The 13,143-nt window shown below is 36.4% G+C and overlaps 1 protein-coding gene and 1 pseudogene across 1 annotated transcript; both read right to left on the minus strand.

Moving 5' to 3' along the window:
* On the minus strand, nt 1-1,216 carry LOC116132915 (aminoacylase-1-like). Its single transcript, XM_031418596.1, has 2 exons — nt 470-1,216; nt 1-353 (listed from the first exon to the last, which is right to left on the minus strand). Exons 1-2 carry the CDS (start codon nt 1,059-1,061, stop codon nt 16-18), a joined length of 930 nt encoding a protein of 309 aa, XP_031274456.1. The 5' UTR covers nt 1,062-1,216; the 3' UTR covers nt 1-15.
* Nucleotides 1,217-4,420: 3,204 nt separating this feature from the next.
* On the minus strand, nt 4,421-8,051 carry LOC116132916 (annotated as a pseudogene).
* Between the last annotated feature and the right edge of the window lie 5,092 nt (nt 8,052-13,143).

Raw genomic sequence — 13,143 nt, forward strand, 5'->3', positions numbered from 1 at the left:
AAATGATTCATTATACTAAATAACTAAATAAGTAACAGAAGCAATACCAATTAATCTAAAACCACATTCCAAAGTAGTAAAAGAACTCACAGTAGGTGATGGGGTGCCAGCTTTAAGATATACAATGTTAACCGAAATGACCTCCCCTTCACCCTTCAACCCAGCCTTCACCAAATCAAACTGTGAAGCTCTAAACCTCCTCACACTCTCAATGCTCTTATACAAATTCTCCATCGCACTGTTATCATACAGCTTTGCGCCATGGCCTGGAGCCCCCTTAGCCTTAATAGCCAGCCACCAAGCACCCTTCTCTGCATAAAATGCCCTGTAATTTTCATTGGGAGACGGCAGACCTGAATTCCAAAGTAACAATAACTTTTAAGAAATTACTCATACAAAAGCAAAACTTAAAAGTTTTTAAATAAGGAAAACACTGATACCAACATAAACATTCATTTTTTTTTTTTACCTTCATCAAGGACAATACCAACATTCAAGTTTTTGAAGATGTCAGACTCTGCAAACTTCTCAGCTCCATCATGACCTCCAATCTCTTCATCAGCAGCAAAAGCCAAGTAAACAGTTCGAACAGGCTGAAACCCACCTGCCTTCAACTTCCGAATCGCCTCTAAGTATTGCATCCCAACGCACTTCATGTCCTGGGACCCTCTGGCGAAGATATTTCCCTCCGAATCCAGGTGGGCCCCGAAGGGGTGGTGGGACCATTTTTCCGGCTCAGACGGAACGACGTCGGTGTGTGAGTAGAGGAGGATGGAGGGTAGGTGAGGGTTGGAGCCGGGCCATTTGAGAAGAACGATGGGTTTGTTTTTAGCGAGCTCGAAGGTCTGGGATTCTAAAGAGAGGGATTGGGCTTGTGACAGGAGGAAGGCGGTGGCTTTCTTGTAGTCAGGAGATGGTTGAGAGGTGTTGATTTGGAGATATTCTTGGAATCTTGAGATAATAGCTGATGAAGGGTCTTGAGATGAGTTTGTGAACTGTAGTAGATAAAGAAAGAAGAAGATCTGAACAAGATGATAATGAAGAATCAATTTGGTCTTCATTTTCGTTTATTTGTCTGTTTTTCTTGGTTCACTGATTCACTTCCCCTTACCTCTAAGCTCTAACAGCATTCTCATTGCTAGTTAATAATTTATGTGTAACAGTAGTTAACAACTGATGAAGGTTAGTTGAACTTGGACACTCTTGGGGATTTTGTTATGAATAAGTCCATCCTTATAAAGAAGCCTACAAAGAAGCTTACAAAGTGAAGAAAAAAATAAAGAAAAAATAGAAAAAGAGAAAGAGAGAGAGAAATGATGAAGATGAAGGATGAAGATTATCTTTGTATGCCTCCTTTGTAGGCTTCTTCGTAAGACTAACATTACCGTTTTGTTATCACGAGGAGCAACGGTTGACGATCCACTATATTGTATTTTTGCTTGCTTGTAGTTGTAGATGCTCTGGTTTCTTATAGTAACAATATCAAGAAGCTGATTTGGGTATCTATATACTGTTCCATTTCTCAATACCTCAGCCCATGTTTCTTTAATGAGTAATGCTACAGTCACTGAAAGTTGTGTATCGAATCTGTGCACCGAATGACGTGATAAAATCCTGACCATTGATTTATTATCAGTTAATATTAATCAACGGTAAGGATTTTATCACGTCATTCGGTGCACAGATTTGGTGCGCAAACTTCGGTGGCTCTATCATTTTCGTTCTTTAATTCTTACACGAGTAGGAGTAAGCTGTCAAAACGGCATGGTGCAACTTCAGTGGGTCAGGTAGTTTTTCTGGTAAAGCCTTTTTTTTTTTTTTTTTTTTAAGTCACCAGGGGTGTCCGAACCAATTTGTATGCACCTCAATTAATTTTCGGGTCGTTCTCTAATCCCCGGGGCCCTGAAATTGTCAGTCGGATAAGAGTCATTGTGCCAGTCAAATAAAAGTTTTAGTGGCTACCCCTATAAGTGTCTAGAAGACTTGAACTCAGGAACTCATAAAATATTCTTTTGCTCTTTTACTATCAGACTACTTAAAAGTGGTTGTTTCTTGGTAAAGTTAGGATATAATATATTATATTTCTCTGATGTCTTTGGTAGTTGGCTTTTTACTTAACAAAATTTATTTTGGAGGATAAGAATTCACTTACTGATGAATGCCTCCCATTTAACCAATGTTTTAAAATTCGACCCAACCCGATCGGTTCAACTGGGACTTAGGGCTTTCACCAAGCCAAATTACCCGTTTTACTATTCACCAAAAACCTTAGAAATTAGGATGATGATCAGCGAACAATCGAAGACCAGAATGTTGGGGCTTTTGAAGAGAAAGTGTCGATGAGTACAATGGTGGCGACGAAGTTGATTTCCAATGAGTGAATCAACCGGAAATAAAAAATAAATAGGCAACAACAACAGCTGACTTTCGCCAGTGATTGACGAGGCTAATGGGGGTGGGGTGAGGTGAGTTTTATTCAGGAGGCTGAGGGGAGTATTTTCGTGGTGATGGGGGGGTTTTCGATGTTGATGGTGGTGAGATCTAGCCTGGAATGTTGATGCCGACGTCGGTGAGATTTGGCTAAAATTGATAGATATTGGATAGATTTTATGGGAAATGGGCTCAAATGATGATTGGAATTGTATTTGGTGTGTTGCCACTAGACCTAGCAAAACGGGCGGGTGGGCCGGGTACAATCGAGTCTAACGGGTACGGGTCGATTTAAACGGGCCCAATATTTTGGACCTGCACCCTACCCTATGCTGGTATGGGTGGACTCGCGGGTGCCCGTACTGTTCACTCCAGTTTTAGATTTTTGCAGTTACACCCCCAAATCTTCCTAAAATCTTGATTCTTGAGCAAAATTTGTCACCAACCAAACAGAAAATAGAAACCCACATTTTCTCCCAAGTTTTCTCACCAACCAAACAGAAACCCAGAACCTAACAAAGAAAAAGATAAAAGAACTTTATCGATTGTCCTTTCATTCCTCATCAACCAAATAAACCCACATAAAAAAATATGAAAAACGAAAAAATCTACAGAAGAAAAGAGAAAAGAACTTTACTAATTGTCCTTGATGCGCCAACGTGGAGAGTACAAACGTGGCTGATGAGAAATGAAGATAGGAGAAGCGACGACGATGGAGTTAAGGATTTCAGTGACGATGAGTTTGAGAGAAGGTTGATGAGAGACAGAGAGAGTAAGTTTGAGTTAGGGATTTTGCTATTTGGGGCAAAAACATGGGGATGGGGATCACTTTGAGAATGAATTGACATGGTCTTAAAATTCTCTAAATCTTTGGCTCAAGTTGTAACTGAAGGAGAAGCAACCTGAGAAGCTTCCACAAGCTTTCTTGAACGTTGGTGGCCTCGGTGAAGCGTGCATTAACAATGATAAATCTGTATTAGGTAGCGAATCAAAATCGAATTTTCATTTAATTCGATCAAAACTATGAAATAAGTTTTTGATATTTAATGGATGATCCCTCGTCTTTTGTTTCTAGCCCTCTTTGTCTTGTTCTTGTTAACTCCCTCTCGCTTCTCATCATCTTCTTCCTCAACTTTCCTACTTTATTTTTCATCAGTTCACCACCCATTTGGATTCCTCAATTTTTAATTTCAGGGTATCCCTGCAAAATGAAAAGAGAAAAGGTTTTTTTTTTTTTAAAAAAAAAAAAACAAACGGGTACCCGCGGGTGTACTCGCTTGACCCGTTGGCAAAATAGGTCGGGCCGGGTACGAGTAGAAGAAAAACAGGTCCAATATTAAAGACCCACACCCTATATTTTTTACCCGGGCTTAGGGTTGACCCACGGGTCCAGACCCGTTTTGCCAAGTCTAGTTGCCGCTGCCAACCAGTCTATCGCCAATTTGTATTTAGAGTATATTTGCTAAATTTCAAACCTAGAGGAACTTAACGGTAATTTCTAAGGGATATTTGTTAAATTTTAATTTTTTTTCACCCAATTTGACCGGCCGGTTAAACCAGTCAACCTGGGATCTAGCAACTTTGCCGGGTTGGTGCCGTAGGGGATGCTGATGAATGATTATTTTGAAGCTAAACAGCTATCTTATATTCGTCTCATGGTTGTGTTAGAATCTCCTAATAGTTTCTTCTTTTGACATTTATCTATGTACATACTGCTACTCACTCAGCATCGAACAGGAGTGTAAAAAAAGAGAACCATGTTTAGCAGATCGCAAAGCGCTTCTGCATTAATCAGATAGTCATGTGGATTCAAGCAAATTTTGAAGCTTAAAGCAAGAAACAAAAGATCATTAAGAATGATTTCTTAGTGATCATTCATAATAAGAAGGGTGACGAGGTTGATGGACATGATCACTGCTCATACCAGTTTGAATCTAGGTAGGGCTATGAGCCACCATAGAAGTTGACAGTGTGGCCAATAAATCACATGTACTAAAGAAATGATAAATAATATGTAATTGTTTCCTGATGCTACCATTTTTCAGTCATCAGATAGATGGATATTAAATGCAGTTGAATACTATATGCAATTTAGAATGAGAAATGATACAACAAATACTAGGATGCTGTCGCAAAAGCAAAAATCCTTTACCATAACATTCAGCAAACAACACATTTAACCAGTCGTCGTACCAGATTGCTTCCTTATTTATTGATACATCAGAGAGACATCTATTAACCTCAACTCCCATATGTTACAATGAGGCCGAAACAGAGATCATGATGACTTGAGAGAATTAGTCTCAATTAGAAATGCACCGTGCTGGTTGCTTACAACTCATCTCTTGAGATTTCTTCCTTTGTGTGCTGAACATAAGATGCATAAGCTTTAATTATAGACTCGTAAATGTCAATCCCTTTCAGGTATTCAGCTTGGTTTAGAAACTGCAACAAGGTGAAAATAAGGCCGTCAGATCACAAGCATTTAGCATGCATATTGGATTTATCAGACATTGCAACAAGATGACATGAATTATGATGGTTAGATCCAATGCACGTTGACTGCAAAAAAGATTTATCACACAGAAAAAAATAGGTTTGTTGGATATGTCAAGCTTAGCAAGGTAACGCTAGTTAGGAAGAAAAGAAAAGAGAGATAGAATCTGGAAACAACAGAGCAAAAGATGGCCCAGGGTGAAACATGACAATCAAGCCAGGAAGCTAACAGTAAAATTCATGTTCGACGTTAGTAAAGTATTGCTTGAAGTTAGTCTTGCCAATATTATGGCAGCAAGAGAAATGCTATTAGTTATCCACCAGGAATATACCAGTGTCGAACAAATCTCAAGCACGGGATCCCAATTCCAAACAAGGTTTTTCATTTTTATGAGTAAAATCCATAGAAAGACACATCGAAACTATACAATCAACAGAAAGTCAAAACAATGGATAAGCCATTCACCTCATTATGGTCATGAAGCAGAATCGGAGTGTTTGCCATAGGAGAGAAGCCAATTGCTGGCAGGCCTCGTTCCCGGAAGTAGCGAGCATCTGTGGAGGCAGGAAAGATCTCTGGCTTACCTAGTTTTCCATTAGCATTTTTAACTGCTTCCTCCAAAAGGCTCCACCATGGGTTTGAAATATCAGTCGCAGTTATAATTGGTTTCCCAAACTTGTCATGTACAGAAGTTTTTTGCTTGAACTGTCCAAGCTAAAAACAAGTTAAAGAAAGTGGCAAGGAAGAAGAAACAAAATATAAGAAAAACCTTCATTCAGTGATCAATGGCAAGTGCACACACATTTTTTTTTAACATTATAGTAAATATTCAAAGAAAAGCAGCATCTGTAGTCTTCTACAGTCATTTGTTAAAAAAATCTCTTTCAGATCACAGTCAGCATAACAAAGTAAACCAATCCTTTTGTACTGTGAAATGATCTGAATAGGTAAGAATCTTAAGATTATAACCTCAAACGTCATATTGCGTGAAGCAGGCGCCCATTCTCAGCATCGTCTCTCCAAAGCTTCCGTGTTTGCTTTAGGGGGGACCGAATATCAAAACCTGCTTCTGCTCAGATGGCTGCAAATTCATGACAAACCCTGGTAGACAGAGAGAAGTAGGGAATATTTCAATAGCTTACAGCATAGCGTATATCATTGTAACATTTGGTGTAGAGATTCTGGAGGGGAAAAGGTGCTATCATAGATCATTAAAATATTATGCAAAATATCCTCTCATTTCTTTTTCACTTTCTATGTTTGACAACAATTAGGCATTTGTTGAAAGATGATTATGTCTAGCATCTTGACTCTACATCTTAGTGATTTATGCCTGATGTTTTCACCATTTAAAATGGGTAGACCTCATACCACTGCTAATCTTTTTCCATCAGCAACGGAACTCATAAAGTGGTGTTGCGATCTATAAAAAGATTACCAAAACAGATTGAATAAACTCATAAAATTAAAGTAGCACCTAATTAATTCTTATATTTATCATATACAACAAAATTTGATAAATAAGCTATCGAAGCAACAACAAATAACAAAAAACCAAGCTCCAAACTTGTAAAAGAACTCACAGTTGGTGATGGAGTGCCAGCCTTAAGAAAGGGCATGTTAACCGAAATGACTCCCCTTCACCCTTCAACCCAGCTTTCACCAAATCAAACGTGAACCTCTAAACCTCCTCACACTCCAATGCTTTTAAACAAGTTCTCCATGGCACTATTATCATACAGGTGGCCCCATGCCCTGGAGCTCCTCTAGCCTTAATAACTAACCACCATGGACACCTCTCTGCATAAACACTGCCACTGATTCCTCACTAGGAGAAGCCAACCCTGAATTCCAAAGTAACCATAACAGTTAACAAACCGCTCCACCCTAAAAGACCTAACATTGATATTTAAGACTAACAAGCCTTCTCACCTGAAACAAACTATTGAATATTCATAAGTTATAGGTGAAGGATTTGAAAACAAAACCTTGAGCTATGATACCACATTCAAAATCACTTAATGAAAAAGCATAAGTTTTCATTTAAGGTCCTAACCTTGACAAACCCCATCCAATTTTAAGGTGTAGTGGATACAGCATAAGATCGAGCCATGATCGATGTTTGACTGATCGAAATAATTGAATATTTATAAGGGATAGGTGAGGGATTCGAGGGCGATAACTTTAACATCAAATTGAATATTTATAAGAGATAAGAGATAGGTGAGGGATTCGAATGCAATAATTTCAGCTCTAATAGGTAAGACAGCAACATTATTGATATTTTAACTCTTTCAACAACTGTAATAATCAACTAACTATGACAGAAACCACTATAATAATCAACTAACTATGAAAGAAAGTAGTAAACTTTAAGTAGAAAGAATCGATATTACCTTCATCAAGCACAACACCAACATTCATATTCTTGAAGACATCAGACTCAGCAAACTTCTCAGCTCCATCATGACCTCCAATCTCTTCATCAGGAGCAAAAGCCACGTAAACAGTTCTCACAGGCTGAAACCCACCTGTCTTCAACTTCCGAATTGCCTCTAAATACTGCATCCCAACGCACTTCATGTCCTGGGACCCTCTGGCGAAGATATTTCCCTCCGAATCCAGGTGGGCCCCAAAGGGGGGGTGGGACCATTTTTCCGGCTCAGACGGAACGACGTCGGTGTGAGAGTAGAGGAGGATGGAGGGTAGATAAGGGTTGGATCCAGGCCACTTGAGAAGAACGATGGGTTTGTTTTTAGCGAGTTCGAAGGTCTGGGATTCTAAAGAGAGGGATTGGGCTTGTGAGAGGAGGAAAGTGGTGGCTTTCTTGTAGTCAGGAGAGGGTTGAGAGGTGTTGATTTGGAGATATTCTTGGAATCTTGAGATGATTGGTGATGATGATGAGTTTGTGAAGTGAAATAGATAAAGAAAGAAGAAGATTTGAAGAACAATAAAATTGGTCTTCATTTTAGTTGAGTGATTTACTTAGCTTTACCTCTAAGCTGGAGTTGTTGATTGAATTTGAGCAGATTACATGGAGACTAGTGTATGATGACATTAGAGTTAGAGTTGGTGTTTTGTGATACTAAAAAAAATGGTACCATAAATACAACTCTTTGATCTTCAACTTTAGTCTTTAAAACTTCAATTCATTGAAAGAATATTAACCATCAATCAAACAAGAGTTTTAAGATATCATGGCTATAGGCTTTCCCTTTCGGGAGTGCCCTAAAAGTTCAAATAACTTATTGAAATAACAAGAAAGCTATGAAATATACCTCAATATTATTGCTGTAGAACAACTTTGCAGAAACAGAGATCTCTAAAACTCTAAACCACTGAAACGGAATTGGTGGAGGACGCAGCTGATCATGGCTTTAATCATATCCACCCTGATATTGATCCAAACACAACAGCTTCACAATCCCTTCTCGAGAATCTCCCCCGTCCATGATTCGCCGCTATCATCCCCCACATCATTGACAGATCATGTCAAAAATAAAACTTTATGTTGAAAAAGTTGAGTTGGATTTTTGTTACAAAGTAGACTTTGAAAATTAACGAAAACACCTTATAAATTTATTAATTTTGTTAAACACCCGCATAATAAAACATTAAAAATTAATAAATATACCCCTACCCATTAAATGTCAGCAATCGATCACTACCGTCGGAGGGTGGTCAGAAGTTGTCATAATGACGCATAACCGATTGGATCTGACTGATCGTATGCCATTACGGTAACTTTCGACCACCCTCTTACAGTGGTGGCTGGCTGTCGATATTTAATGGGTGAGAATGTTTTTGTTAATTTTTAATATTTTATTGTAAGGGGTGTTTAGCTAGTAATGCTACGAACGCCGAATTTTTGTACTAAAGAACATGACAACCAATTAGATGCGATCACGTTGGAGTCTTTTGTGAATGAACGGTCGTCCAACATTTATGGACGTCTGTTCATATTTAATGGACTCCTGTTTATATTATATGAATGGGTGTCTATTTACTATGGATGGACGCCCGTCCAAAAATTTTAAAAGAAAAATAATAGACGCAGACAAACATTTATTTACTATAGACGGATATTTATATAAGATGGATGTCCATCCAAATAATTTTAAAAAAAAAAATTATATTTACTATAAACAGACTAAATAATTTAAAAAAAAAATAGACAAGTGTCTATTTAAGATGGACACTCATCTTCAAAATTTTAAAAAAAAAATAATGTACGTAAACAGGCATTTATTTACCATAGACGAGCGACCCTGCAAAATTTGCATTCATTAAGAAGCGTCCCTTTTAATGGACGCTTGTATGGAGCCGGTCCAAATAATTCAAAAAAAATTTGCATTCAATGGACGGGCGTCCCGTTTAGATGGACGCCTGTCCATTGTTTATATTCACTCAATTTGTCATTTAACTTTTGTCAATGTTTAAAGTAATTGGACAACTTTCATAAATTTTTTGTCCATATTCAAAGCAGCTGGATGGACGCCCAATTAAATAAATTAATGCATTGGATAACTTTTGTCAACTTTTGGACAATTAATGCATTAAATAAATTTAAATTTTAAAATTTGTTTATATTAAATTATGGACGTCCGTACTCATAAGAGGACATGCGTCCATAACCATGGGGACATACATTCTCGTAAGGGATGAGCGTCCATAGATATGGGGATGAATATCCTCATAAAGAGACAGGCGTCCATAAATAATTTAGGACAAATTTTTTAAGTTTAAACTATAAACAGACGTCTATTCTAGGTGGATAGTCGTCCATATAATATGGACGACAGTCCATTTCAAATGAACAATCGTCCAATAACAATGGACGATCGTCTATATTTGATGGACGACTGTTTATTCGCAGATTATTTGTTAACATGATACGTGATTTGTCTGATTCAGTGAACATGTTATTTGTGTAAAAATTTGATGCAAAACGTCGGAGTTCATAGCATTTTTCTTGTCGGATTCAGTAGATACGTCATTCGGTGTAAAACGTCAGTGTCCGTAGCATTTTTCTTAGCTAAATTAACAAACATAGTAAGTTTAAAAATAGTTGAATATAATATAATTGAATTTGAGAATAATGATACAAATATATGTATTTTAGGTAGGATATGAATATGATCGGATAGAAATATTAAAAAAACACAATAACTTCTTGTCTACCAGAGTCTTTAACAGAGTCGTTTAATTTGCTTCATCCCCATAATGCCCCTACTAAATCTTACTTCATCCCCATTGTGCCCCTCTTAAAATATTGCTTACCAAAGCAGAGATAACTAAAACCCTTCACCACTAAAACAGAGTGAACTAGAATACGCCATTGAAGTGTCCATGGAACAGATGCCATCAAGCTACGTAAAAATTAGGACTTTTGAGCGTTAGGATACCTGACATCAAAAGGAATATGAACAGTTCAACAAAGTTCTTATTGGTCTTTTACGAAGAATTTTACACACTAACAAGCGGGTTCAAGAAGCTGCATCCTTGTTTTGCTTCTCTGATTTGGGATGCCTTCATTGTGGCCTTTTTGCAATAGCTTAAATATTGTTTCTTATTTTCTCAATCTCATAATTTGCAGCCCAGCTACCTTCAGGTTCTGATGCCCCTTTAATTGCAAAGTGGCAGCAACTTTCCAATTTCTTCTGCTAGAATGCTTTACATCTAGAGCTCAGGTCCATTGCTCTCCAGCAAAGAGTTTAGTTGAAGAAGAAAAGAGCACAAGATATATGTCAGATAGTTAATACTATGTTGTATTACAGCAAAAGGGAATCTATTATATAGCCTGTGGCTCTGATTGTTATTCTTACGATAGTTTACTTTCTCAGGCACTGGGAAGTGGATTTGCCAAGGTTCAGAATTATTTTTTCCCAGTTTAAAATTTCTTGTTATGTGTCTATATAAGCGCCACTGGCTATTTTTTCTCAGTTCTTTCCTGTAAGGACTATTGGCAGCTCAGATTGATGATGGCTGTAGAAACAAATTTTTGAATAATTAACTTGTAACCCAATTTGCTGCTATAGGTATTGGTATTGGTATTATTTTAACACTTAATCTGGGCACAATTTTGTATATAGAAGTATCTGTGATGGTAATCTTTTTCTTTTAAAAGAAAAAGAGTATTTAAAGATACTTTATCAGCTGTGTTCCACTTTTTAATTGACATAGCAGGTTAGCCGGAATTCCCTCGTTTGACAAAAGGTAGGTTTGTTGCCATTTCAAAAAGTGAATACCTTTTTAATAGAAAAGGTAACCCTTGCATCCATTCATAGATTTTTTTTTTTTGACACGGTGTACAAGCTAACTTTCGCACGCCTCAAATAATCTCTCGGGATTTTAGAACTACTAGTTGAGTAAGAGCTTCAGTGACTACCTTTATTTATAATTGATGAGAGATTCGAACTCAGTACTTCTTAAGTAATACATCTAAGAGTCTCTATCGAACGACTTGATCACCCAAAGATAATTCATCCATAGAATCTTAATACATTTGCAACTGTTAAACCCTCAACAAAGGCAAACCCATGTTAATAAATTTTTCATTTAATAATCAGAATCTGAAATTACATTCAATCCAACCATCATTAATTACAAGAAGTCTTGTAACTAATGAATCTCTTTCCTTCAATAACAAAAATTTTTTCCTTCACAGTTTTGGGAGGTTAACGCTAACATCCCCAAATAGAGGTTCTATTAGTTAACTATGACAATGTAAGAGGTGTAAAAGATATTTTAATAAACGTTTGGCAATTTTTGTGGGCTTACCATTTTTTACATTACCAAAATGGTTAATCTGAATAGCCAAAAATTCAAACCATTTTTCCAAAACTGCCCACCTTTTGGTCAAAAATACTAATGGTTTATTCAAAATATCTGTTCCCCCTCTCCAATTGTTATACTTAATCGTAAAAACGTCAGCATTAGTTTTCCAAAATTGAAGGGAGCGTTTTTTTGCCAAACCTCAAAGGAGACAATGTAAATTACAAAATAAACCCTTACCCTTTAAATAAATCAATCCCTTCAGAATCACAATTAAACCAGAATCTCTTAACGTTGTAGAACAACCCTAAATAGAGGTTGTATCAATTAAATGTGACAATATAAGTGATGGAAAAAAAAAAAAACATTTTAATAAACGATCCATGGTTTAGGTCGACTAACCATTTATACATTACTAAAATGATCACTCGTTTAGCCAAAAATTCAAACTAGTTTTTCAAAACCGCACACCATTTAGCCAAAAACGCCGTCAATCTATTCAAAATATTTTTTCGGCCTCTCTAACCGTCAAATTTAACCGACAAAAAACGGGTGTTAGTTTCCTAAAATTGGTCAAACCACAATAATTTATCCAAAATATTTTTTAAACCTCTCTCAACTGATACATCTAACTAAAGAGTATTACTACGCTTACAACTTGATCTCACAAACTTTCTTTCATAATCCTAATGTAATAACTCGTAAATAAGTGTCAAATTACGAGCTGTCACATCGAGATTGTAAGAGAATGTTTGTAAGATTAGGTTGTGAATCAATTTTTATCCCTAACCAAAAGAATTGTTAACATTAGTATCCCAAAATTGAGGGGAAGTGTTTTTGTGGCAAACCTCGAGACAATGTAATGTGACATTAAATTTGTATAAACTCTTTTTGTATAAGAGCATCTCCAATGGTGCTCTTTATTTTGAAGAACATATTTCATATAAATAAAGAGCATCTTCATTAATTTTTAAATATAAAGAACACAATTTTTATTCAAATCCAATAGACTCTTTAAATTTAATAAAGATTGTCTTTATTTTTAAGAAAAAGACTTAATAGGAAAGAGAATTAATAAATAAAATGTATAGAAACTCGTAGTTTATTAATTAAAATTAGGATAGAGAATAAAATTTGACTTTCTAAATATGGAGAGTCAAACTTACTCTCTAATTTATATTTTAAAGATAAAGAGTATGTTAGACTCTTGTTCTTATAGATATATTTTTTATAATAAAGAGTTTAGATCATATAAAAACTCTTTTAAGGATACTCTAAGAGTTTGTATAAAAAACATTACCCTAGTGTAATTAAAGCCTTAACCTGGTATAAATATCTCCCTGGATAATCACCGCCAAACCAGAATCTCGTAACGTTGTAAGACTCTGAAAAGGATTTTTCTCAAACGATAATTATATAAAAATTCCCAACGAAAAAAAACA

This window comes from Pistacia vera, unplaced genomic scaffold (genome assembly GCF_008641045.1).
Source record: "Pistacia vera cultivar Batoury unplaced genomic scaffold, PisVer_v2 Contig263, whole genome shotgun sequence".
In the NCBI taxonomy this organism is placed as follows: domain Eukaryota; kingdom Viridiplantae; phylum Streptophyta; class Magnoliopsida; order Sapindales; family Anacardiaceae; genus Pistacia; species Pistacia vera.

Bases quoted from the DNA above. Each gene is read 5' to 3' on its own strand.
- LOC116132915 (XM_031418596.1), bottom strand. From the start codon at position 1,061: ATGAAGACCAAATTGATTCTTCATTATCATCTTGTTCAGATCTTCTTC. The intron at 354-469 runs GTAAAAAAAAAA...TTTGGAATTCAG, and splicing joins TGGTATTGTCCTTGATGAAG to GTCTGCCGTCTCCCAATGAA.